Genomic DNA, 25926 nt, shown 5'->3' on the forward strand with positions numbered 1-25926 from the left:
AACCCGGCTGCCCCTCTCACCCCCATATACCATTTTATTCGTGGCCGTGCAACGCAACTCGTCCATATTACTCCATTTAACCATACAATCATCATAGCTCTCGAGTTTATGCGGAGCTTTCCTAGCTCCCTTCTAGTGTCTCCAGTACCATGAGTTTTCATTAAAATCAGTCGGTTTAGGGAGGTCAAAGCAACTGCAATTTGGCTTTTTCACTTTGTGAGAGCGCCCGCCATCCATACCCTTCCCGTCATGAGACGTCTTATCGGCAAAAAGGGTGCCAGTTTAGCGCTCCAGATGAGCAAGCGACAATTTCTCCGCCATGTCAACGACGTGCCGAGAACGTAATGCATTGTAAATCAACTACATCCCAAAAATGGCCGCCTAGGGGCGTGTCAAACGTTTGCGACATCCAGAGCAAACCAAACAATGCGCGAGACATACATACGCAGCAGAGACAGATGAAGCTACAAAATGCACCGTGACACACAAACCCAGGCGGGGAGTTATCCAGAAGTCCCCAAACGCCTGTTGCGCAAGGGGTCTTGTCCTGTGCTTTTCTCCCTTCTAACTTGGGCCGGACGTGACTGAACCTTCATTTACATGCCCAATCTGGAATTACTGAGTGATGCCCAGGGCCTCGACCGGGAACGGGGAACTCGGAAGAGTGCCGCCATAGAAAAACCCAACGCCTGCGCGGGTGAAGAGAGACATTGCTAGCAAGGCATTGGCAAAGGAACAAAGAAGGGGAGTAGGGTGAAGAAAAAGCAAATACCAACAATGGCGGCAATAGTGCGCTGAGAGATGCTAGCCGCTAGGGTGTTGGGATGCTGGGACGCCGCGTTGGGATGGGTCGGGCCCCGAAAAGAAGAAACAACAGTCTAACATCACCATGATCATCCCTCGTTGTTGTCGATATCAGGGCATCTGGGCAGCGATCCCCATACCCATGCCCATGCCCATGCCCATGCCATCACACAGCAAACATGCAGCCGCGACACCCTCGCTGGGCCACAAGACATTGCTAATTCTAACCACGACCCAACCCATACGACCAACATCTCGGATATCCCTTCCTTCCCATGATGTGATGATGTTCAGGCACGATGCCCCCCCCCCCGGGCTGTCATCATCGTTGACCGCCGGCGGCGTGTCTCTGGCACCCCATGGCCACCGTATCGCGGGAAAGGTGTCCAGACGCCTGTTCATCACCAACATGCATCATGTACGTCTCTTGTATCCCAAATACAATAAAGTAATGATGCGATGTAGAACATCCCTCGACAGAGTCCCCTGTCCGGCTGGCTGACCACCATTTTTTTATGCCGGGCACCCTTCTTTTCTGTATCACCTCACCCTGCAGTCCCATTCGACAAGAAGAAAAGACCTCATTCAGTGCAGAAAAACGCCCAACTGGCTGTCTCGACCTGCAGGTTGCATATTGGCGGCATGCGATTAGAAGGCCCATTCCCTAGACAGCCCAGCCGGCGCCCATCCAAGCCTTACGACGACCCTCCTCAGCGAAGGCACCCCAGAATCTCTGGTTGACGCAATGCAGGCCACATGCTACATACGATACGGATGCCCATTCACTGGTTGGCAGCCAGGCCTGTCTGCTGCATCTCGCTGATTTTCCCCCGGTCAGATACCCATCCCATTGGCGACAGTGGTCCAATCCCTTGAGTTTGCCTCGTTTTACAGAGGGTGGTGATGGATAAGAGTGGTTTGGTGGTAGTGATAGAAGTGGTACTGGGCGGTCCTCCCCCACATTACATGCTATTACTATGTATTGTGTGGCACCCCCATCCAGATAGATCCCACTGGTCGCCTGTGCCGTTGGCGCACCTGGCTGCTGCTGGTTAGGGGATTTTACTGGGAAAGCGCAAGTTTGCGGCGCGTGGTAGGAACGAAGCTGATCTTTCCCATGTTTGTGCCTTCCAACTCTTTCTGATCTTTCCTTCCCCCAACTCTCTGAACATCCTACTCCACTTTTAGCCACCCCTCGTCTTCAGCCAATAGAGACTTCGCAGTGGTATACAAAAGAGGAATAGCTCGGCAGGGCGAAGCTCGATTGGCTACGGCTCGCTCCCGCAGAAGTGAGGCTGCCGCCCCGCATCCCCGGGACGATTGGCTCGCCGCTTTTCTGGCTACGTGGGCGGGTCGTCGGGGGCCGGGTCACGCCTGCCTGCGCTGCTGCGCGCGGTCCCGTCTCGTCTCGTTTCGTCTCGTCCAGGCCGGCCTTCTGTTCTGATCATCTTCAATTTTCTCTCTGTTCGACTACAATGCTCCAACTTTGAAGTCTTACCACCAACTACTGCAGTGGGCAATCATCTCAATGGCCCCTCTGTATCCTCTGTATCCTCCATTTGTCCAATCAGCCCAATCGATGGGTGGTGGATGTTGCGCCCCTTCTTCTTCGTCGTCGTCTTCTCCCCCCCCCCCTCTTCAAACTGCAGCATACTGCTACGTATATGCTGTCATGATCGATCTTCTCTCACGGGAGATATACGCCCCCTCTCGAGGGATGATCCCTCTCATTTTCTGCTGACCGCCGGGTAGAGGAGAAGAAAGAATGCGGTGGCATCGATCACCCCTTCACACGACCCTCGCTCAGCCATGCATCTTTGCGACAATCTCCCGTCATCAGACGGGTTCTGGCATTGGTGTTGTTTGCGCACCGGCAGGCCGGCCTGGTCTCTCTTTTTCTTGGGTCACCTTTTTCCCAGTTGGTCCTGGTTGCAGATCCCAACTCTGTTCGTTCAATGTTTCTCGCCGAACTGCTCCGTAACTGCTACATTGTAACTACTTGACCTGGGACTGTCATAGAGACACGAGAGATTGAGAGTGAGAGATTATCAGGACCCGGGTCGCAGTTACATCCATCATCGCCGACAAAAGGTGGGGGGACACGCAAATAATGTTTCTCTAGGTAAGGATGTCGCTTCTAGACCTTCTGAGCATCGCTGTTCTTACCACTCTCGTAACCACGCCGCCCACCATTATTGTCTACAGATCAACGCGGCTCTAACCGTCTCTGGTCTGTCCCTGTTTCGGTATTGGATGTGTCGAAAGTGCAACACCAGCGGAACTCAATCCGAAGAGCAACCACCACAAACGCATGGTCTTTTTTTTTTTTTTTTTTAAATTGTTGCCGCTGTTTAAGGGAAACATCTTGGCTCCCAATTCCCCATCCAATGTTTTGCCAAGCCAGAAACGGCCGTTGAGGTCCTTTTCGATGATCTCGTCGTCAGACCAATCCCCAACCTTGGCGTCGTGTACATTCCATCCCCGTCCCCCCCTCTTCCCGGATCTCCAATCGGATAGAACTTACACGCCCGGCTCGGGTTACTGCCCATCGTTTGTTGTTGTTGTTGTTGTCGTCGTCGTGTCTCGCCACATCTCGGTGAAGAGGGGATGGGGCCAACCCATCTGAGATCAGAGACACGCGGAAAATATGGGATAACTGACCTAACAGCGAAAGAGAGAACCTAACACTGAGTCAACTTTCATCATCCAATGCTTGCATTGCCGATGCGTACGTTTCGCCGTCCCGTTCAGGGAGTGTATCGTTATGCCTTCTCGTTCTCCTGGGATAATGACCAGTGTGCATGTACATAGTACTTACGTCCCGGCGAATGGGATCATGTCCTCACCAGCCGGCTCCGAGCTGCATCGCATCGCGTCGTCTGCATATTGCAACACACCCACGTCCTCTTTTTATTTTATTTTATTTTATTTTTTGGCTGGTGTGTGTGTCTCGTACTTTGGCTGGCTGTGTTGTCCTCTGGGCTTGTAGGTCTGGGCTGTAGAGAGTCGTGCGTGACATGCCACCTGCTGCCCGACTCTGCCTGACATTGGTCCGATCAGGCGTCCCAGCCCAGCGAGCGCCTGCTGCAGTCAGCATTTTCTCTCTTTGGGATGACGAACCAATGGCATGCGCGGGCGTGCTCCGGACGCGCAGCTGCGCGACTGGTTGGCTTTCTTGTTGGGCAGAGTGAGGAGCTGCGACGCCAGGCGACGGACGAATGTGGCTGACCGTGGCAGGTATCGGGTGTTGGTGCGCAGAGCCTCACGGTTTGGCCATGGTTGGAGGTTACTGGTCGCCTGTTCTGGTTCTTGCATTCTTTCCTTGCAGTCCGAGGTGGCTTTCTTGACAAGGCTCCTATTCACTGCAATTTATTCCTTCCCAAAGGGGTTCCCAGTAGCAGTTGAGGCGCACATGTGAATTGCCTACCGGCCTGTACCGGTCAACTCTAAAGGATCTGCGAGACTTTTAGAACTTGTTTCCTTCCCTTTCCCAGGCCAATAGAACCATTCAGTTGTCGTAGGTTCACTGCAATTTATTCCTCTCAAGAAAAGATGGCAGTACGTGAGGCGGACACATGCATGCCGTACCGGTCTGTACCGGTCACCTCTGAAGAGGCCTGCATAACCTTGACAAATTGTACACAGGACTCCAATCCTCTCACTGCAATTTGTTCCTCACCCAGGGCCATATCTTATGGATAAGGCAACGTATAGTAGTATTGGACATGGCCTGTTCTAGGGTGTTAAAGTGCCCTCTACCGGCCACCCTCCAAGGGACCTCATGCCAGGCCTAGGCGCGCTGCTTCCAGCCCGCCGATTCTGCACTGCAATTTCATCCTCCTCAGGGTCGTGTCCTTGGTAAGAGGGACACATGGATACCTTGTTACAGATAATACTGTCCTGAATCGACCACATGGCACTATCTACCGGTCACCTCTAAAGATCTCATGCAAGGGTACGGCAAGCTGGAAGCGGCACGCCGGTTCTTCACTGCATTTTTTTCCTCCCCCAGGGCAATTTGTTATGAGAGGCTCAACGATATATAAATGTGTTAAATGAATAATGGCTAGGATATGTGCTTTCGTTTGTTGCCGTGACTTTTGTGGTATATGTTAGTGGCGAGGATGTAATACTGTGATTATCACGTGGAGTATCTAGAGTCGTTCGGCTAACGCCAGACATGCTTGGGTTTGAAGAGCGTTGGCGGGAGTGGACTTCGCTTTCAGATAAGTGTTTAACGATGCGATAAGATAGATTTAAATCTAAATACTGAGAGCGCGCGCCCCGTCGACATATCATGGCTCGAGTGCGCCATCTCGTATGTCCAACTGTTAAAAGCTCAAGAGGAGGATGGGTCTGAGGTACTACTATCGGCAACAGCCTTTATTATAAATAATTGTACAATGTTCCCGCTCATTTGAAAGGTTATGCTACAGCTAGGATTTTTTTCGGGTACCGTGATTAAATCCAAGTATGGCATAGTGATTCGCGATGCCTGAATTTTCGAGGGCGACATCCTCAAGCATATCCTTTTCGAATGCAGTCTTTCATCGGACAGGTATTTTGTGATACGTATTGATCATTCGAGTGCATGCTTATGTTGCAGCAGCCGGCAAGGGAACTTAGGCAGGGAAAGAATGCACACGGGTCATCAACAACCACACGAGTTCGCATTCGTAGTGTAGTGGTTATCATCCCAGCCTTCCATTTCCTGGGCTAGCTGGGGACCGGGTTTCGATTACCCGCGAATGCATTCCATTTTTTCTTTTTTTTCTTCGCAACTAGTATTTTATTATGATCGAGGCTCAGCTACGATAATGACAAACCGTTTGTTATTTGAACGGCACATGTTGCGACGTTGCGCTAGGTCGGGATGATGCGCAACTATCGTGGCTCATGAAGCAAGTACCTAGACGAGGTAGCTCTCGAGGGCCTATGTACGCAAAATGGGTGTCAATCATGACGCTTACGTACACTTGTACAGTTTCTAAAACAGTCTCGAGAGTTTTTTTGACTCGGTAATAGCCTAAGATGGCCTAAGGTTTGCAAGGAGAGATTTGTGACGGGTGCCCATTTAGTTAGACTTCTGGGCCTGGAACTTGGTCTTCTGAGTGAGAGCTCTTATCAACGACAACCTAGCGAGATTAGTTCTTTGGTCGGTTTCTTGAGTGTTAGCTCTAGTATCTAGCTGTGATTGAACATCTGGGGGTGGCGTGGTACTCATCATCGAGTGGTTTAAGTGACACGCGGCATACACTGAGTTCATGTTTCGTCAAGAGCCTGAGCAGAACAGTTAACTAAGAGCTTTGTCTACAGTAAAATGGTCACAAGAGGTGGGTTGTTCTATGCTTAGAGGGAGCTCAGATAGATCTGGACGTCCTGCCGAATCTCATGTTGGCAGGTGCGGATATCTTGAAGCAAAGCTCAGACGTATAGATGGGTTGGAAGTTGGAGTTTAAGGGGGAATGTTACTATGGTGATAGGAATAATAGAATTCGTTGAGAAGTTTCAGCTAATTTCAAAACGAAGAGTGAAAGAAATATCTGTGACAGAATTTGAAGATATCGACCCCTGGGTCAGAATCACCTTGAGAGCCTCCTCACGCCGAAGTTTCTGTCCAACAAACATTATTTGTCATTATATGATACTTGTCTAGGCACATTATAAATGTCAATCCTTCCTTGCGAATAGGTTGTCATCCAGAAACCTCCCAACCAAAGGTTCGTGGGTAAGGAAACCATCCAAGGCCATAAAGCCGCGGTCAGGACTTGGGATAGCACTTCAATCACCAATCCAGCGTAACTCCACACAATAACCAAAGGTAATACAGATAGCAGAATAACCCGTTGTCTTTCTACATGCCGAACCGTAATGGTGTGAGTTTTGTCAGTGATGCTCTACTGCCACCACCAACAAAGCAGACATGCGTAAGCTAGGCGGACAAGTTGCAGATAAGTGCAACCCGGGAGTCGGGTATGATCAAATACACGGAAAACTTATGACACCTTGCGAAGCTGCATGCTACTACATCTCAGACTGGTAGCCTCTCTCGTTCGCAACAGATAGTAGCAAGGAGCAGTGTCTGGGAGGGAACTAGCCGGACTCGCACATAAAAGCTAGAACTCAATACAGGCCATCATTGTTAAAGCAGGGCATATTACCAATCGTATTGATCTGTGGTGATATGTTACACCACTACATTAGGGGCATCAGGTACATTTTCTACATGTAATAAGCTCAGGGAAGCATTGAGGGCAAATCATCTGTCGAGTGAATCATTGATGACAACAAATGACTGTCTCCAAAAACACGAGACTTGGAGGCCTCATACCATTAGTTATGAGACTGACCGCAGCTTAGATGTTGAGAGATTGCGAATGTCATCTGTAAGGCATAAAGTGATTGCTTTTGTGAAACCTATAAAGCTTCTCCAATTGCTTCAAGACGACTGGCATAGATCTGTTGACTGCCATGCTATGCCATTTCCACTCGCCAAACTGTACGTGACATTTACGGAGACCAAACAGGTATGCACAAGTTTCTCGATACAATGCCATAAGATAGTAGACCACTGACCACCAGGAACGGCATGTTATGTCGCAAATATCATCAGCAGAACGTGTTGAGGAACGAGCCACAGCGGAAATCTGATCACTAAAGGAGTAATCGGTATCAATATCGAACATGTATGATAAGGGCAGCATGCCCACTGCTCTTCAAATAAGGAGATTAAGCCATAAAATAATACAACAGTTATCCCATACCTATGATATTAACAGAACGAGAAGTTTCAAGACAACAGGATAGAGAATTAGTCGAGGTTATCAGCGTAACTAGCAATACTGCATACGATGGCCTTATGCCTCACAATTTGTCTGGGTTGACTCGATCAAGGTGGAAATCTGAGCCCATGATTTGCAAATACCTAAATGAACAAGGGTTTCCGTGCAGGATTTGTCCAGCAGTTTTCCCAGAGACGAGACGTCTTCAATTACTAGAGAGCTGCTATTTGCTCTATTGTCTATCTGTTCCGGCCGCGGTGCATCGGCCGGAGTCAATACCTTCTTCGATCAGTGTCATGGGCAATATCAATTTGCTTCCTAATTTTGCTTGATGGCTAACTACCTCGGACCTCAAAGGTATTTTCAATCGTAAATCATAAAATTATTTCCAACATCTAGTTATAGCTGCGAAGTAATAGTGATATTTACAGGTGACCGTTTGTTGCAACCAAGGCGCCGCCGCCGTGCAGCGCAAAAATGGTTCCAAACTCTTATTCTCATTTGAGGGTGATTTGGGTATGGTTTGTCTCAAAAAACAAAAACATAACACAGTGCCCAAGGCCAGAATCGAACTGACGATCTTCTCATTTCGGACCGGAGAACCGGATACTAGTGAGACGCTTTACCACTGAGCCACTCGGGCTTTGCCTGTGTTGCAAACTTCAATGATGAGTGCGCTTATGACCCTAATCTGACCCACTGTGACCTCCCTTGTGTTCCCCACCTCTTAGTTCGCCCATCTTTTTGTTTGATTCCTAGTCCGCTGGTAAAGCCTCGTGACTTACAAACCCCGGCGACTTTGCGGGCGCTCGACGAAATGAGTTTGTTGTTAGTGCGTCGAGATTTGGAATTGTTCCGTGATTTCATCTTGTTCTCTACTTGCGAACTCGCAACCCAACTACTCCCATCGCCAAAAAGGTCCCAATTCTTAAAGATCTTCCTCACGGCATACCTCTGCCCCCGGAACCAGTCTAACCTTGGCACCACTGTCACTCTGCGAGGGAATTCGTAGGCTCGGCAGAACCCACAATGGCGCCGGGTCCCGGCAGTGAAGTGGGATGCTCCCGAACTAAGAACATGTTATGTGTATCGATCAGCAGTTAAATCAGGGGCTCTGATGAAATGACGAGCGACAGGATGAGGGTATGGTAGTACAACGGAAACAAAGAAACACTTACCGTCGAACAAAGAATTCGCATCGGCTTTGCTCAAGAAGCGGGGCCACGTGACTAGAGCAATCGGAGGCTTATCTCCCGATCTCATCGGCAGAACTTCGGCTATCTCATCCATGCGGGACTCTGCCCGTTGATGACACCTGTGAGCTACGGGCTGGAGCCAGTGCGCCAGCGCGGCCCCCTTCTAAGCAGCTTCAAGGTAGCCAGACAGGCGACGGCACCTCCCACAACTTTCCTTTCCTGGTCTACATGTGAGCAAACGTACAGTACATGCGGCATGATGCGCCGTTTCAATTTGGTTTTGCTGGCGACCGTCCAGCTGTGCGGGGCCCGTCAGCCTGGCTTCAGCGTCCACGATGACCTCGTGGCATATCCGCAGGTACGCCTGGAATTTGGAAAGGGGGCTGCTTTTTATGAATGACTACTGACAACTGCCCCGATTCACAGTACGAGGTTGTATTCTCAGATGCATTCATATCAGAACACGAAGCGCAGGCTCTCATTGACCGCACGAATTCGCATCCCACCTACTCCGCCGACTTCTCGACAACCTCCGACGTGTCCCAGAATGTCCGCGAAGCCGCTGACGTCGACAATGACTCTGCGCCCGAGGTTTTTGAGCGATACGAGGTCATGAACATGAGCCCTACGAAATACCTTTGCTCAATACCCATCGTGGAACCGCAGACGCCCGAGAACCAAACTGCCACGGAGCTGGCGAAGCAACAAGAGGCGCGGGAGCTGGCCAAGGCATCTGCGCACGGTTGGGAGCTGTTGAACGATCTTGACGGTAGCTGTCTGTACTTCATGTCCGGATGGTGGAGCTATAGCTTCTGCTATAACCGTGAGGTTGTCCAATTCCATGCGCTCCCTACGGTTCCGAATGGGCAGCCGCCTGTCCGCGACCCTCATACTGCCGAGTACGTCCTCGGAAGAGCGAATAAATCGCCGACCCAACATCAGCAGCAGCAACAAACGACAAAATCCGGAGAACCTCCTGCGAATACCGACTTGCAGAGCAAGGGTGACCAGCGGTTCCTTGTTCAGAGGCTGGATGGTGGAACCATCTGCGATCTTACAGGTCGCGAGCGGACGATCGACGTACAGTATCACTGTGTCCCAGGAATGAAAGGGGACCGAATTGGCTGGATCAAAGAAGTCACAACGTGCGCTTATCTCATGGTCATCAACACACCGCGTCTCTGCGAAGACGTTGCTTTCCTCCCTCCAAAGGCTTCGAACGCTAACCCCATCAACTGCTTACGCATCCTGTCGTCGGACGACCCAGTGTCAATGGCTGATTTTCAACGTCAAAAGACATTGGAGGCGCAATTGGCGATGGCAGCACACAGTAATGACCCGATTGCCAAGGCCGAGGAGCAGGAAGACCTGCAGAAGCAGGACCCGAATGTGAGAGACAGGGCACAGAAGGGTGTGAACGTGGGCGGCGTCATTGTCGGCGCGAGAAATGTGCTGGCTGATGCAGATGAGGAGGGAAAGCCACCTGCTAAGCTTGCACCACCACGGAGCTACCTCCCCGGACGGGGCCATGGCCCGTTAGTAGAAGTTATTGCTAGTGGCAAGAGCAAAGCTGACGGTGGCGGGACGAAAGTTCTTGGCAAAGAGGAGCTAGAGAAGAGAGACTTGAGCCCTGAGCTCGTGGAAGAGATGCGGGCTGAGCTGGAGCGGATTGCTGGCGACAAGGGTTGGAAGCTTGAGGTTATCGAACAGCCGGGCGATCCCAGAGAGCTCCGTGGCATCGTCGATCAGTCGGCCGGGGAGAAGGGTGAAGGCGCCAGCGAGGATGGAAAGGGGGCCAAGGAAGATGATCATCAGGAGGGCAGTGAGGAACAGTTCTTCAAGGAAGAGATCTGAGAAGTGCACCTTTCAAAGCTGTATAGCATAGGCGTTTGGGATGTTGTCTTGTATTGATACACCACTACAGCATCAGGGAAGAAATCAGGACTTTTGCTTGTACATGAATGGCCAGGTCTCGTCTTCATTGTGATATACTAAGTAAACCGACAACGATGGCAATGTCTTGCTAGCAACTTTGTCTTTGGGGGAGGTTTAAGGTGTGATGTCCTCTTCTTACCCCCTTGAAAAGCCTCTTGATTCGGCAGGCAGGGAAGGTGAGTGGCAACTGACTCACTCCTTCCCTTGGTCTTCCCTGCTCCTTCTTTCCTCCGCCTGTTCTTGCCGTGGTAATGCTAAGCATGGGAGTCCATTCCTTCTTCAACTTTCTGTTGCCCATCACAAAGGTGATGGATGATCTTCCCATCTAAAACACACGTGCTGCTTCGCCACCCGTCTTCGAGATTGGGTTTTGGATTAGACTTGACATTTGGTTTCCCAAGACGAACTTCACTCGGTCAAGCGCTTAACCCCCCTTTCCCCCCTGCTTCTCCTCTCCCACACACCGGAACAACCTCCGAGTTGCAATCTGCAAGTCATAAAAAAAAAAAAAAACGATCGACAGAGCAAGCTAACAATAGTAAGCCTTGCAGACATTTCAGATGCCCCTGCTCGGAGGGCAAATGATATTCCTACGATGCCATCGCTTTGCTATCTTGAGAATAGCGCTCACGACCGCGAAGTAGTATTCTCATCCAGCGCAATTTCCGCTGCATGAAAACATTTTCGTGGACATCAAAAGCCTCAGTCGATCCATACCTTCGATGCATAGCGTTCGGAATTGTCCGGACGATCAGCTCACACGACATCAACACCCCCGTCTAGTAGGAAGCGACGTTAATCTCCAGGTCTCGACCAACAGACCTGACTTGCCGTAGCTTCCCCAGGATCCGAGGCAATGGTCACCGCCGTATCGTGCTTCCAGAGACGCGCCAGGCCATTGCAAGCGGGTCCCTACTATGTTAACTAAAGTTTTTGGCTGATCTTTTCACGAACTGCGGGCTGGCCCTGCCATTCAGCATCTGTCGCCCCCCCCTTGATACAGAACAGTTTAAACTTTGAAGCAGGGGCAGCGTGTTGAGGAATTCTTTTTTTCTCGCAGCAGAGCGGGCTGGCTAGTCAGTTATCAATTAACGGATAACACGGAACTGATGCCCCTTTTTTTCTCTTTCCCTTTTTTGGTTTATTTTATTTTATATTTTATTTCGTTTTTGGTTTGCCCCCTTCGTTGCTGTCGAACACATGACCGACGCTTATCAAACATGGGACTACATACGAGCGCCCCCCTACAACACCTATCGGTATTCTTCATGGCGGGCTAGTTTCAACATCAAGTCAAGCCATGATCAACCGTTTACTACTTTAGCCTTGACTGTAATGTCTCAAAAAATGGGGACCAACGGCCGATGATTAGTTGTGCCGCATCCCCCGGTATGAGCATAGCCATCTAACGCTAACGAATACTGGTCATGTGCTTGGCGCCTTGAGTTGCATACTCCTAGTTCTCGCATCAAAAGACGATTAGAGTACGGATTATGCTGGGGTTGTCAGTGTTGCGAGAGTTCCAAGAGTCATCCAGCCCCATAATCGGGATCGGGATGCTGTACCGATGTTTGCGACTCGACAAACCCTGTCCCGCTATGAACAGAACTATACAGTCATACCTGTAGTTTAACCTAGCTGCAGCAGATGACAGAGAGTTAACAGCGACTCACGCCACCCAGAGTGAGGTAGAAACGTGGCATTCTCAGCAAAGTTTGAAGCTTCGATCGAAGGAACGTGACATCCTAAAGAGGCTCGGTTCAGGCATCCTCCTCTTTACTGGGCAAACGCATAAACTCGCGCGCCTGCAGCACGGTGGGGATGGTGCCTGCGGTTGGGTCCGTTCGGCGGTACTCAGTGTGGATGCCCTGAGATGGATTGATGGCTCTTGGCATCAGCGGGCGGGTGCCGGGGCACCTGAGCGAATTGCCCACACAGCATTCAGGGCCAGGGGTATGGCGCCGCTCCCAGAGGGGCCGTAATAGCGCCGCACATCACTCAGATCGCAAACGAAAATAGCAGTGCAACTTGGGCACAGTCGTCTTCCCTACGACGCGAAAAAAAACACCTAAATGCTCCTCCTATGGCACTCGGCAGGTCATCCAAAGTTGATTGGTCTCAATCTATTTCCCCCGCATGGAACACAATCTCCAACTCCAACTCGGTGACGGCAAGTTGCGCTCATCAGCTGACTCGCCCGGCCCTCTTAATAAGTCTCTTCCGCCCTCGATCATCTCTTCCCCGCATTTCACAGAGACCGTAACGGGCAGAACGAAGGGCAGACTGAACCTGGCAGCGCCTCCAACCCTTCGGCACCTCACGCTACCCTACCTTAGCTTCCCCTTGCTAGTGAGGGGCTGAGGAGACAGACAGCAAAAGTGAACCTGGGCCGGGGGGAGGCTGGGCCTCTGGGTACACTACTAGAGTCGAGGGCGTGCTGTGTGCTCTGTTACGCTCTGTTCGGTTTTGCTCTGTTCTACATAACTGATACTTGACTGCCCAAATACTCGACCCCACCGCGAAATTCTTCGCTCAAATCCTTCACCTCCGGCACCCCTGTGACGGTTGACCTGTCTTTGCTACACTTACTTCTTCGACCACTCTCCTTCTCATTGCGTCATGTGCAAGTGATGGAGGACACAGATACCGCGAACAATGCTGCGAGCAGAGCGGGCTCTGCAGAGGTGAAGGCCGAATCACCAGGCATGAGCACCAGACCACAGCAGCAACAGCAACAGTCAGCGGCGACAAAGAGGACAGTGTGCGATCACTGTCGAAGGAGAAGTATGATGTTCCACTTCATCTCCATGTTTACTGTCATCGTCGACTTCTGATTTGCTTTTTTTCTTGGCTGTCGCGCTCATGAACTTTCGCGCAATCCTCCCTCTCCCTAGCAGTCTGCCACCAGGCCAGTCTATATGCCGCCTTCATGGTATCAACCCGCCTTAGCCACTGGTGTTGTTGCACGTCACTGTTACCACCACACCTTGTCTTCACTACCATCACCATCTACAAAACACTTGTCTTTCTCCCGCCGCACTCCTATCTCCACTGTCGCACGGCGGGCCATGTGCTAACAGCCTCTTAGGAATCCGCTGCGATGGCAAGTTTCCCTGCGAGCAGTGCGTGCACGCCTCTCTCACTTGCAAGCGTGATCATGTCCCCAAGAAGAGGGGCCCAAAGCGTGGGCATGGGAGGGTGATCAATGAGTTGCGAGCGAGGGAGTCGTCGCAGAAGCACCAGCAACAACAGCAACAGCAACCAGTCCAGAAACCTTTCAACGCAGAAAATGCGCTCGAGAGCCCTACAGAGTATGTGCGGCGTCGCTTATCAGCAGCCTGCCCGCCGCTGAACTTGGATAGCGTCGACATTGGAATGAGCGGAAGCGACCTCGGTGAGGCTGCGTCGCAGCACTCATCCAACGCGTCAGCGGCATCGACCCCCCCGAGCTTTTGGGCGGCCGTCACTTCGAACCCAGCCCACAGCAGTGTACCGGAACCCAGGGGCATCTTCTCGAGCGACGAAATGCGGCCAAGGACACGAAACTATTTTCACATGATCCCCCAGTTGGTCGAGTTGTACTACGAGCACATATATCCTATTATGCCGCTTATCTTCATGCCGGCAATCCGCGAGACAATAAGTCGGCCAGCCATGACACCGAGCGAGAAGAACCTCATCTATGCCATGTGCGCCCTCACCTCGATGCACATGTCCGGTAAGAGCATAGGTGCTCCGGGGCCAACATCGTGGGAAGTTGTAGGGAGGTTTTTCCTGGATGAGACCATCTCAACGAGGCAGTCTTACGACTTCCTCGAGGACTTGTCATTGTCCGCCGTGATCTCATCCTTTTATTTGAGCACATCCTTCTTTGAGATTAACCAGTCGCGCAAATCGTGGTACTACTTGCGTGAGGCGTTGACCAACGCGCAGGACCTAGGACTGCAGGACGACTCGACCTACTATGGCTTGAGTCGCGAGGAGACGCTGTGTCGGCAGAGAGTCTTTTGGATTCTCTTCGTGACAGAAAGGTGAGTTTTGCAGCCAACCGCATTGTGGCGTTTAGCCACTAGGCGCATCGCTATTGTTGCCACATTACTTACGTACCGCCTTTGTGCGACCGGCGTAGATCTTTTGCGATTTTGCGCAACAAGCCGATCACCTTCAAGAGAACGCCTTCTCTCCCAACAACACGGCATCCCTATGAGGGACCGGACATTCATGCGGGATTCCTGCAGCTCGTTTCATCCTACACACCTCTCGACGAATCGTTCGTGACGGCGTGGAACGAGGGGTCCGACCCCCGCGTCAGCGCGACGACATTTTTGGCATTGCAAAACCTTCTCTCCCTCCCACCTGCTTTCCTCCGACCGCGGAATACCCGCGGATCACCGCCGTCCCAACAACAGCAATTTGTAGGCTCGTTTGGCGCGGCTTCGGCCGGTCGAGATGTGGGGGGACCGGAACCCACGGATATTCAAAAAGCAGACCTATTGATTACGCAACAATGGCTACGCCTCATTGTATGGCAGTCCTCTATGCGGCAGGGTCTGTTGAGCTGGACAAACCCGGCTGATTCCGGAGGGGGTGTCTCGTCAGGAAGCGGCGTCGGCGGTGGAAACAGCATGTGCTTTTCTTTCCCCCTTACAGTTGCTCGTGATACTGCGTCGATCCTAGCAAGTCTACCGAGCAAGGCCGTCGAAGTGCACGGGATGGGCATCATGGAGAAGATTTTCGAAATCGGAACGTGGTGTGTAAACGTGTTGGGAGCGTGCGAGAGCGTAGGGTTCTCTACGACGATGGATTTCACGTCGGGTGAAATGGGCGTGCTGGGAAGTGGAAGAAAAGGTGCAAGCTTAGACCCGATTGAGTTCTTCATAAAAACCCTCAGCGCAAGCGATAACTCGCGGACGCAGTTCGCCGAGAAACTCCTCACGGCTGCTGGGGAGAACCCTGGTAGTATGAGGACACAACTCAGTCCGGCCATGTCATCCATGGGGTCCATGGTAGCCGCGATGGTGGGCGCTGGCCAGGAGCAAGGGCAGATGGACTCTACCGGATGGGGTCAGCAATCAGGGAGCGTCGTTGGGGAGGTATTTGACGACGGCGAGGAGAATAACAATGGCAATCGGCCGGTACTGGATCTCAGAAGCGCCCCGGTGCACCACCAACCCGGAATGCAAGGCATGGGGTTGGGTATCGAACTGGGCGCCGGAGAGATGGGCGGAGGAATAGCGGGGGTCGATATGGACGGCAGTAACGTCGACCTCATGAGCCCCTTGGGGCTTACGAGAAGCAACACTGGCATGTCGGCAGCAATGAGCATGTCGGGCTTCGAGACGGCCTGGAGTCCAGGCAGCGGTGGTACGGGACCAAGAGACGGAGGATACATGGATCAAGGTCCACAAGGGCCATACTCGGCTCATCGAGAAGGAGGCTACACGGACTTGGGACCTAATATGATGATGCACGACCGGATGGCAACTGGTGGTGGTCCCGTAGGAGGCGTCGTTGGAGATCCAGGGGCCCCAGATGGTCCTGTGATGGATGATCAGCAACAACAGCACCAGCCCGGACAAGGCAACAGTAACCCATACGATAATAGGAGAGGAGGAGACAAGGGCGGTGGATATCGGAACGGCGGCATGGTCGGCGTTTGGTAATGAAACTGCGCAACGGGGGTTATCTTTCTTCTTTTTAAACCCCCTCCATCAAATGTTCTCCGACGACAGGCCGATTCGGCTCTGCGTATCATATCATCATCATCATCATCATTATCATCATCATATCTTGACATTTGGGAGCAAAAGGGAGTCAAGTGGGGAGGTTAAGCGACAAGGGAGTACTCGAGAATCAAAAAAAGGGAGTGAAATGGGGGAAATTTCTTTTGGAGGAGGGGTGGAACTGGTTGGTTCTTCAAAAAAGCTCCCACTCCCCCCTTATACCAATTTTTTTTTTTTTTTTTTTAAATCTCTATCGAAGCAGCACTGTCTGTGACGACTTGGGACTTGGGGTCTATTAGCGATCGTGGATAAAATAACGACGTGGTGTGTGTGTGTGTGTGTGTATTTGTATATATATATATGTGTAGCCATCGAAATACGAATGAAGAGAGAAAGAGACACGGATTCAAAGGATCGAGACTGTATATGTCGGCCGTCGTGATCTACGACAAATGAGTTGTTCAAAACGTATCGCCTTGTTTTGCCTCAAAAAAAAATGTAATTCACGTCACTGAAAAAAGAGGGGGAAAAAAAGAAGAAAGGTAGTTGGACTTGTGGTATCGTGTCTTCAAGGCCGTCCGGTCTGTACCGGCCTTAATTTTCCCAGACTTTTTTATTCTTAATTCTTAAGTCAATACCAACCATACCGCGTCTATACCGAACGCCAGCTGCCTATCTATATTCCACCCGTGTTCCCATCCCGTCGTACGATTGTATGAGGGGTATCAAGATGTAGCAAAACAACTGAAAGATGGGAGCAAAAGTACAAAAAGAAAGAGAGAGAAAAAAAAAACAGTAAAACGACGAAGTGCCTTAGTTTCTGCCACCACGTCTTCCTCCGCCACCACCACCACGGCCTCCGCGGCCACCGGCTCCCGCGCTGCGTCCCTCTCCACCGCCGCCGCCGCCGCCGCCACGTCCGTGACGGGCCTTGGGCGCATCAGGCACAATTACCAAGCCCCTGGTGCCACGCAGACCCATCTTGCCAACGGTGCTCTTCTGAATGGGCGGCGTTTCGGGGCATCTGAGGGCGTCGCGGGCGAAGATGTTGCCCTCGGCGACAAGCTGCTCCTTCTCCCACTTCAGAGGCTTCATCCAGTTCTTGTAATAGCCCAGCCAGGCCTGGTAAATCTTTGCCTTTTGAGCCTCGTCGATGCGCTGCTCGGCAATGTTGTACACTTGTTCCGCGGAAGAAAGATCGGCGGGACGTTGCTCGAAGCTGATCTCCTTGAGAGTCCAGCGGGGGAAGAAGTCCTCGATATCCGTGACGATGAAGATTCCACGTCCCTCAGCGCCCGCGCGAGCTGTACGACCGAGACGGTGGATGTATGACTCCTTGTCGGCGGGGATGCCGACCTGGAAAACGGTTGTGACGCCGGGGAAATCCATGCCACGAGCAATGACGTCTGTGGCAACAAGAATGCCAGTCTTGGCGTCGCGGTAGTCATTGGTGATCTTCGTACGCTTGCTCTGAGAGATGCGGGAGTGAAGGACGGACGCTTGAGGCAAGCCGGGGACGTTGGCGAGCACGTCGCCGTAGAAGTCGGCCAGGGCGGCCGTGGGGGCGAAAACGATCGCCTTGAAGGTCTCGGGTCCTACAAAGGCTGCTTCCTCGCGGATGGCACCGACCATGGCAGGCGCTACGGCGGCGAAGGTAGGAACCTTGATGAGATGCTGGGGCACACGCTCGTGAGTGTTGGCTTCGCCTGCCGGGATGGTCGAGATGAACTTGTAGCCGGGGGAAAGCACGATATGGGCGACCTGCTCGACGTGCGAGGCAATGGTGGCGGAGAAGAGCATGCCTTGGCGGTTCGTCTTGGACTTGTCGGGAAGAGCTCGGACAATATCCTTCAGCGCGGGCATGAAGCCCATGTCCAGCAGGCGGTCCGCCTCATCGAGGACGAGGGTGTCGAGGCTGTGGAAGGATTCTTTGATATACTCGTTGGCCAAATGGTCGATAAGACGGCCGGGGGTGGCAATAAGGATATCACAGCCCGAGAGGATCTGCTTCTCCTCGCGGTCCTTGTTGGTTCCTCCAATAGCGATGCAGACGCGATACTGCGGGAGGCGCTGGAGGAGACCTTCAGCTTCTTTGGCGATCTGCATGGCCAGCTCCCGGGTGGGCGAGATGACCAGCAGAGAGATGCCGCCGTTGCGACCACGGTTTTGGGTGAGGAGGGTCTGAATAGCGGGGAGCAGGAAGGCAATGGTCTTGCCAGTACCTGTCTTGGCTTGGACGAGGCAGTCGCTGCGCTTGGGGGGGAGCAGCTCTTCGAGCGTAGCGGCCTGGACAGGCATCATATGATCGAACTTGAGGTCCTCGGTGATGGCCTGGATAATAGACGGGTGGACGCCGACCATATCGGCGAACCTCGGGGTGTCCTGGGGGACAGGCTCGGTGAGGGGAGGCGTAGTGGTTTGGGGAGCAGCTGGAGCGCGAGGTTGTTGCTGCTGGTGCTGCTGCTGGTGCTGCTGGCCTCCCGACCGAGGGGAGTCATTGTTGGAGGCATCGCGGCGGTTGTCACGTCTGGGGTGACGACGCTGGTTTGAGCCTCTGCCTCTGCGATCCATCTTGATGAATGTTTATGTGGTTTGAATTTACGGCGAGAATCCAGACCGTGGTTGATGTGAAGGGGAAATTTTCCCAGTGACGACAGGGAACTTGACGAAACCGTCTAGGCCTGGTTTAGCGTGTAGTGATAAGGTGCTGCGGGATGGCCCGATAAGGGAATTTTAGGGGTATGGCTCTTCACCGCCCGATCCACTTTTATCCACTTCACCTACCCACTTCACTGTCCCGCCTTCCCTTTCGGCGTTAACTAGTTGGGCAGCTTCTCACCCTTTATTGATGTAAGGTCCTTCCTTCTACATGACCAAGCCAGCCTTATAAGAACTTCGACTTTCCATTTTTGGCGAGTGTGTCAGCATTTCCATAGTCTTTGCTTCGCCATGGGACAAGACTTTGCTTAATGCTCTTTACGGTGCTGGCCAGCGTTGATTCCTCCTATTTTAGGACTGACTGACGTGTGCCAAGTCTGATAGAAATCGCTTACAGTGAATCGTGCTGAATGTTTCCAGGTGAAGGCCTAAAGCAAACCCCAAATACGAGGATGGTTTCCTAGTGAAAAACATCCATAGTGCAAGCGCTTCGGGCCGAGATGACTATCGTCAATAGACTTCTGAGCCTCAAATACATGTCACTTACAAGGCTGTACGGGTCTTGCAAAAGTCTAATGGAAAAACTTAGGCGGCGCCTCCCTTCCAGTGGCGGTGGCTGCCTCCATAACCGTTGCAACAATATCAAGGATTACTTCTTAGTACCGGTATGCAGGGGCCCTCGTTTGCGAACGCTCTTCAGAGAAGGCTCATCTCGCCACCCAATCATAAGCCACATTGCACACGTTACCATCTTATACAACAGGGCACACTTTAAGTCTTTTGGGCTGTAGCATGTGCTCTTAAAGTCCGGTCCACCAACGACAATAACGACCAAGTCACATGCAGCCATTCAAGATTGTTCCGAACGTGACACCGTCATACACCAAGTATATAACCCGAACTTGACCACAAAAGGATGAGACGCGTTCCGCATGCTGTGCCACCTTGGGGGTGGTTTATTCCGATAATGGCAGTCCGTATGGCGCGCGTCAGCCTGGGCACCCCAAACCCCTGTCTTTCGTCCCCATTTTCGTGATCCTAAGCACAAAGGCTCCTTGGAGTTGGGAGCCTTACGCGCATTAAGGATGCTATTGTTCTGGGACATAAATTAGAGGGATCCCAGACCTTTTCATGCATTTTTTCCTTGTTTTCAACATTTTTGCATTTGCGCGATAGCTGTTTCCATTAAAGCTCTTATCTGCCAGTTTTCCACAGTGGCATCGTTTCCCTTCAACCATTCCTAGACTCGATCAAAACAATTCGGTATCAAAGTTCCCTGGCTTGGAAGCTTTTCGTATGTACATGGATTCCATTCCAACTTCCAACGATATTCTAATCATGAAAGTGGCTCGTCAAGGCTTTGTTGAGAGGCCGTCCCCCGAAGCATCTTTTAGTGCCAGGAGTACCTCAATGGCAGAACCCAACTCATTCGAGAAGAGGCAATCTCTGTATCGTCCCAAAGAGGGATTCCATGCTCCCAACAAGTCGTTCATATCAGTCATTCTCAATGTCGTATTATTCACGGTTAAGCAGCTGGTTTTGTTTTGCTATGCGGGGACAGCTGTGAGCACGGTCTTCACCTTCTTCATACTCAGCCTTCCCTTTGGGCGTCAGTTTGAGGGCATGGTGCGTTTATCCTTTCATATTATCAGGATGGAGCTGGGCCAGTCGTATGTATCATTACCAGCTGGAGGAGGTACCATCAGAAAAAAGCAGACATAAAGGCGAAGACCTTCAAACTTGAGAAGACGGAATAATACACAACATCCATAAAGCTAAACAAACATAATATCTAATTAACAGATTATTCATTCGACGTAAACTGGTTTTAAGTCTTATGAAAGGACGGTAACTTCTTGATTTCTTTGGCTTGTTTTCCGTGGCATGATAGATGAGGTTGCAGGTGACTATAACTGGGCCACGTGCTTGAGTTGTTCAGAATTTATGGTACTGCTTCTCACGCCCGCCCCGTTGGTTGCGTCTCTTTCGCAGGCCGGAATTGAAAGCGAAACCTCTGAACATGTGGAAGGGAAGTTGCGAGGTAGAATATGCATCGTATTAACATCACAGAAAATAGATGGCTGCTTTCGTACACATGGGCTATGCGGCAGAGCGGCAGAGCGGCAGACTAGCATAATGGGCGTAGCTGAACATTTCTTGGCCAGCAGTTTGTGGGGCTGTATTGCTTGACCTTTGAAGCATGCCGCACCGTTTGAGACATCTCATCGTCCGGTGGACTGATAAGGTGACGGAAACACTCCCATCCTGAGACAGGTTTTATATATCTCCCGATCCCCGGGAACAGTCATTCTATCATGAGCAGTTAGTATGTTACCATGGGCTGGTCCTAATACAACAAGTGGTACAAGGCACACACATAAGGACATTTGCAAAGGCTCAGCAGCAAACTTTGCAACCACAAAGGGCGTACAATTCGCAAAACACACAACCTATACGCTATCGACAACAACAAACATTCCTCAGAATGACAAAAGCGGCGAACAAGTGGGATTACCCCGCAAGCTATATTACAGGTTTCAAATACTACAATGCTCAAGCAGCGTACACATCGAGATTCACATTTCTACCCCGCGAAAAAAACCCATGAGGAGAACTTGAGCACTCATTCAAGGGACTAGTTTAGTAGGTCAACCATAATATTTATTAATTAGTGTATTCAGATCATATCCAAGGGTTTTTGGCTTTATTCGATGCTTTAAAATGTATATTCATGCAGCCTGGGACGACATGAAGATGCCAATTTTACAGTACGCAAAATCTCTTCCAAGCATGCGCTCTGAGAGAAGTTTTTATGCTTCAAACAAGCCACTAAAATAAAAGTCTCAGCAAGATATGAAATACGGCCTACACGCAATAATAATGGCCCTAGGTGACTTGATTCACAGCCACTGCTGTTCGCATTCATTCCTGAAGCACCCTATTGTCACGCCAACGTCGCTTCGCTTGCGCTAAACATTCATTTGTCCTGGTCATCGCTTGAACGTTCACTCAGCCAGCCTCTCGACGTACTTTCAGCTCACTACGAGCGGTAACATAAAGTAAGCGGGTCTTGAGACATGGCTGAAGTCTTCTCGCTGGACTCACAACTGCTTCACGATCTTTGACAGGGCGATAAGACCGAAGACAGAAATAATGGCAATTGTGGCATTTCCCACCATAGACAGCATACCGAATGACCACAGACCAAGATGTTCATAGAAACTGCAAGCATCATTAAACGTAAGCTTGGGTCAACGACGAACCAATTACAGGAAGTTGCCAATATTGTTTCCACAAGGCCTCATCTGAATTATCGGCAAAATAATTCGAGACCAACATCAGATCGTGATCCTCAATTCAAGTACATAAAGAGCAATGGTTCCTCCAATGCTCGGGTCTGTCTCTACATCATAACCTGCCTATCCCAAAAAAAAAATATCATTGACAGAATCCAACATCTTTTTTTTTTCCTTGAAATCTTCTCACGGTTTCATCATCAATCACCATGCCCAAGACACATATCAGAAAGGACATCGAGGAGCTGTCTCCAGAGGAGCGCGACCTCGTCGTCCGGGCCTTCCATCATATTAAAAACCTCGAGCCTGAGGACCCTAACTCTTTTTTCACTATTGCTGGCTACCATGGTTTGCCGGAGCCTATTTTCTGCCGGCATGCCAGTGTTCTCTTTCCCACGTGGCACAGGGCGTACCTTCTACGTCTTGAGAATGCTCTCCGCACTGCCCCCGGGTGCGCCAACTTGGCTTTGCCTTATTGGAACGAGACTTCTCAGAGAACTCTGGAACAAGGGCTTCCCAAGATCTTCACCGATGAGAGCTATGACTTTGTGGACGGGACCTCAATTCCCAACCCGTTGTTCTCGTACAAGATGCAACAAGCAGTCGATGGCGGCTCTAAAGGCAAAGACAATGCGAAGCCCGTAGGATACAACACCGTTCGGTACCCGTATTCTGGCCTTGTGAGTGCCGATTTTGCGGAGAAAACAAAGATTCACAACGAGACCGTCGACAGCCTTGGTCCAGGCAAGCCTACTGCTTTATTGAACGAGAATGTCACACGGTGGCTCACTTTCCAGAGATTCGAAAACCACAAGGGCGAAATCATCTACGCTGGCGAGGCCGACAATTTTAAGCAGTGTCTGGATGCTCCGAATTACACAGTCTTCTCCAACGTGAAGTCTGCTGAGATTTACAACAATTTAAACAAAGGCAGCCCTCATACACCCACTGTCGTCTCCCTCGAACACCCGCATAACTCGATGCACTTGGCTATCGGTGGATTTGAAGTTCCGTCGAAGGAGGACACCAAGAACGTTTTCCCATTTGCTAATGGGGACATGGGCGAGAACGACACGGCTGCCTTTGACCCGGTTTTCTACTTCCACCATTGCTTCATTGACTATATGTTCTGGAAGTGGCAAGACATCCACAACAAGACAACAGAATTGGACATCATACCTAAATACATCAGCTTTGAGAAATTCAATCTCGATACTGCTCTCGAGCCATTTAAGATTACCGATCCTACGAATGGGAAAGAGCGTTTCATTACCTCCAAGGTATAGTCTCTGTTGCTGTTTTTCGATTGTAAAATTGCTAACTGGTCCAGGATGTCGTCGACACGACTAAACTTGGGTATGAATACCCGAGACCCCGAGGACATGGCCTGGTGCGAACGCCGGCGCCTGTCGACGCACCGAAAGTTGCCGTCACGGGAATCAACCGGTCAAAGATCCGTGGCTCTTTCATCGTCTCTACATGGGCCAAGGGTCAAAATGGAGAGCCTGATCGCCTTATTGATACCAAGGCAGTTCTCAGTCGCTGGGCAGTTGGAGACTGCGACAACTGCCAGAACTATCTAAACATTCAGTCGCATACGCAATTGAACGATTACACCCACGAAGATGCACAGGACGCCGAATTCTATGCTCTCATTCATACGAGAGAAAAGCCCGAGGGATTCGATACGGTCGCTGGAATGCCCGTCGAGGTTGAACTGAATGCTGTGAGGAACTGAGCGACCAACATGTGGGAGCTTGCTATGTTTGAGGACTGTTCGCGCTTTCAGTTGTTGGGCGCGCAACCTTTACCACAGCTCAGTCGGCGTCTCTGACTTACCAATAAGTTGACTAAAACCAAAAATACTTTAGTTATAATAGTAGTTGACCAAATACTGTCTTCTTTCTATATAATGCACGTGGTGGTGTTGGTGAGTCAATTTTCTAGTTGGTCAAGAGCAACGCTAGCCCACCAAGTATCTGTATTGTTTTCTAGGTTATCCCAGAAGACAAGGGCCGGTAAGCATATTCTAGGACCGACAATAGGCTTGTCAACTTCGCAACTATACAGTGGGGTGACGTGATGCCTCCTCAACTTTCGCTCCTACATCAACACATGCAACTTCTAACACCAACGACCACATCATCAGAAAGTCACCGCAAAACTCAACTGCTACCCCCTCAGAACACGACGGAGCCACCTCATCCTAGTATGACCGCTCATGGATGACCCTCTCCACTTTTCAGACCTGCCCAATTCCCTGCTCGACATTCCGGACGACCAGTTTGACGACCTAGGCGAGGGTCTAGATGAGGACCTATGCCATTTCTATAGGAAATGGGGATTCAACATTTACCGCACAGCATACGGCGGCCCTCACTCCGACAGAGAATGGGAGGCCCTTGTGAAAAAAACTTGTACTGACATACGCCTCCAGATGGAAGGTCGATTCGGGTATGAGAATATCGAAGAAGTTGAGTCTAGAAAGAAGCTATTGTCGCTATTCCTCCTCAGTCTGCACTCGACCCCGAACTCTAAGGCTCAGATCTAAATCGTCTACGCCAGGTCCACACGGACAATATCCGCACGAGAAAGGCATTTTGAATGTAAACCCATCACTTAGAGATACAATTCTCGTTACCGACTATGAGATCATAGCCGATGCCGCTGCTGAGGACTTTTAGATCAAATATTTTGAGGCCCGCTATGCTTTACTGCAGCACCCTAATGCCCGTTTGTCTGAGAGTTACTTCGGCTGGATGAAGCCGCTTTGTTGAGTTGTGACTGCACTTGAAAGATGGAGACTTGAGAAGTGTTGCGCCTCCGACTATCGGTAGAATGCATTTGGTTATATGGGATGGAGACGGCTGCTTTTGAGGCCTATGTAGTACAGACCTGTACAGTAAGTTTCGCATTTGCGTCTTTTGCTTTCCGCCCAGTGGGATACAGCAGTAAGTACGAAGGTGAGAAATGTAAGTATGTTAATTGCGAATAACATGGTCTTTTCGTGGCCTTCCTTTTCTCTTCCCGTCCTCCTAGTTGAACCCCGACGTGTTGATGCTCAGGGAATCCAGATCGGCCTCCATCTCGTGCAGTATTTAGAGCACCTGTCTCGCCATATCTCTTTTCGCTACACTCCAGTACTTAAGCATCTCCTTGATCCTGTATTCCACGAACTCCATTGCCCAGGCCAAGAGGTGCAGGAAAAAGTCGTCCCTCCACCCTTTCCAATGTGCTACAAAATCCGTCAGAGCATTCGGATTGATGGCATTATGAGAGTTCTCGCCGTGCTGCCACTGTTTGCCAAGATTGTTGATAATGGTGCTCAATTTGAAGCTGACGTTGGGCGTGGACCCCTTGTAATGCTCGGCATCCTTTGATCGGACTTTACTCCGCAACTCCGCACATGGCGTTTCTAGCGTCATTCAACATTCAAGGGATAAAAGGCGTCCTCAGTGAAAACATCATCTGCAACACATCCTTCTCCTATCAACTGAATTCCATTTATTATTTACCTTATCTTCGAGTTGGT

General features: G+C 50.8%; 7 protein-coding genes across 7 annotated transcripts; 5 read left to right on the plus strand and 2 right to left on the minus strand.

The window, feature by feature from the left end:
- Positions 1 to 8894: 8894 nt before the first annotated feature.
- On the plus strand, positions 8895 to 10636 carry CTRU02_204472 (misfolded glycoproteins degradation protein; the record flags this gene model as incomplete). The annotated part of the gene is made up of 2 exons (XM_036720945.1): positions 8895 to 9140; positions 9209 to 10636. 2 exons carry the CDS (start codon positions 8895 to 8897, stop codon positions 10634 to 10636), a joined length of 1674 nt encoding a protein of 557 aa, XP_036586929.1.
- Positions 10637 to 13347: 2711 nt separating this feature from the next.
- On the plus strand, positions 13348 to 16380 carry CTRU02_204473 (fungal specific transcription factor; the record flags this gene model as incomplete). Its single annotated transcript, XM_036720946.1, has 3 exons — positions 13348 to 13501; positions 13806 to 14748; positions 14847 to 16380. 3 exons carry the CDS (start codon positions 13348 to 13350, stop codon positions 16378 to 16380), a joined length of 2631 nt encoding a protein of 876 aa, XP_036586930.1.
- An 873-nt stretch (positions 16381 to 17253) lies between these two features.
- Positions 17254 to 19011, minus strand: CTRU02_204474 (DEAD/DEAH box helicase; the record flags this gene model as incomplete). The annotated part of the gene is made up of 1 exon (XM_036720947.1): positions 17254 to 19011. The coding sequence occupies one exon, from the start codon at positions 19009 to 19011 to the stop codon at positions 17254 to 17256; it is 1758 nt and encodes a 585-aa protein (XP_036586931.1).
- Positions 19012 to 20508: 1497 nt separating this feature from the next.
- Positions 20509 to 20820, plus strand: CTRU02_204475 (uncharacterized protein; the record flags this gene model as incomplete). Its single annotated transcript, XM_036720948.1, has 1 exon — positions 20509 to 20820. The coding sequence occupies one exon, from the start codon at positions 20509 to 20511 to the stop codon at positions 20818 to 20820; it is 312 nt and encodes a 103-aa protein (XP_036586932.1).
- A 1783-nt stretch (positions 20821 to 22603) lies between these two features.
- On the plus strand, positions 22604 to 24132 carry CTRU02_204476 (uncharacterized protein; the record flags this gene model as incomplete). Its single annotated transcript, XM_036720949.1, has 2 exons — positions 22604 to 23674; positions 23725 to 24132. The coding sequence occupies 2 exons, from the start codon at positions 22604 to 22606 to the stop codon at positions 24130 to 24132; spliced, it is 1479 nt and encodes a 492-aa protein (XP_036586933.1).
- Positions 24133 to 24615: 483 nt separating this feature from the next.
- CTRU02_204477 (uncharacterized protein) lies at positions 24616 to 24945 on the plus strand (the record flags this gene model as incomplete). The annotated part of the gene is made up of 1 exon (XM_070204384.1): positions 24616 to 24945. One exon carries the CDS (start codon positions 24616 to 24618, stop codon positions 24943 to 24945), a length of 330 nt encoding a protein of 109 aa, XP_070062147.1.
- A 547-nt stretch (positions 24946 to 25492) lies between these two features.
- On the minus strand, positions 25493 to 25819 carry CTRU02_204478 (uncharacterized protein; the record flags this gene model as incomplete). Its single annotated transcript, XM_070204385.1, has 1 exon — positions 25493 to 25819. One exon carries the CDS (start codon positions 25817 to 25819, stop codon positions 25493 to 25495), a length of 327 nt encoding a protein of 108 aa, XP_070062148.1.
- Between the last annotated feature and the right edge of the window lie 107 nt (positions 25820 to 25926).

Source organism: Colletotrichum truncatum, assembly GCF_014235925.2.
Source record: "Colletotrichum truncatum strain CMES1059 chromosome Unknown Contig_0002, whole genome shotgun sequence".
In the NCBI taxonomy this organism is placed as follows: Eukaryota; Fungi; Ascomycota; class Sordariomycetes; order Glomerellales; family Glomerellaceae; genus Colletotrichum; species Colletotrichum truncatum.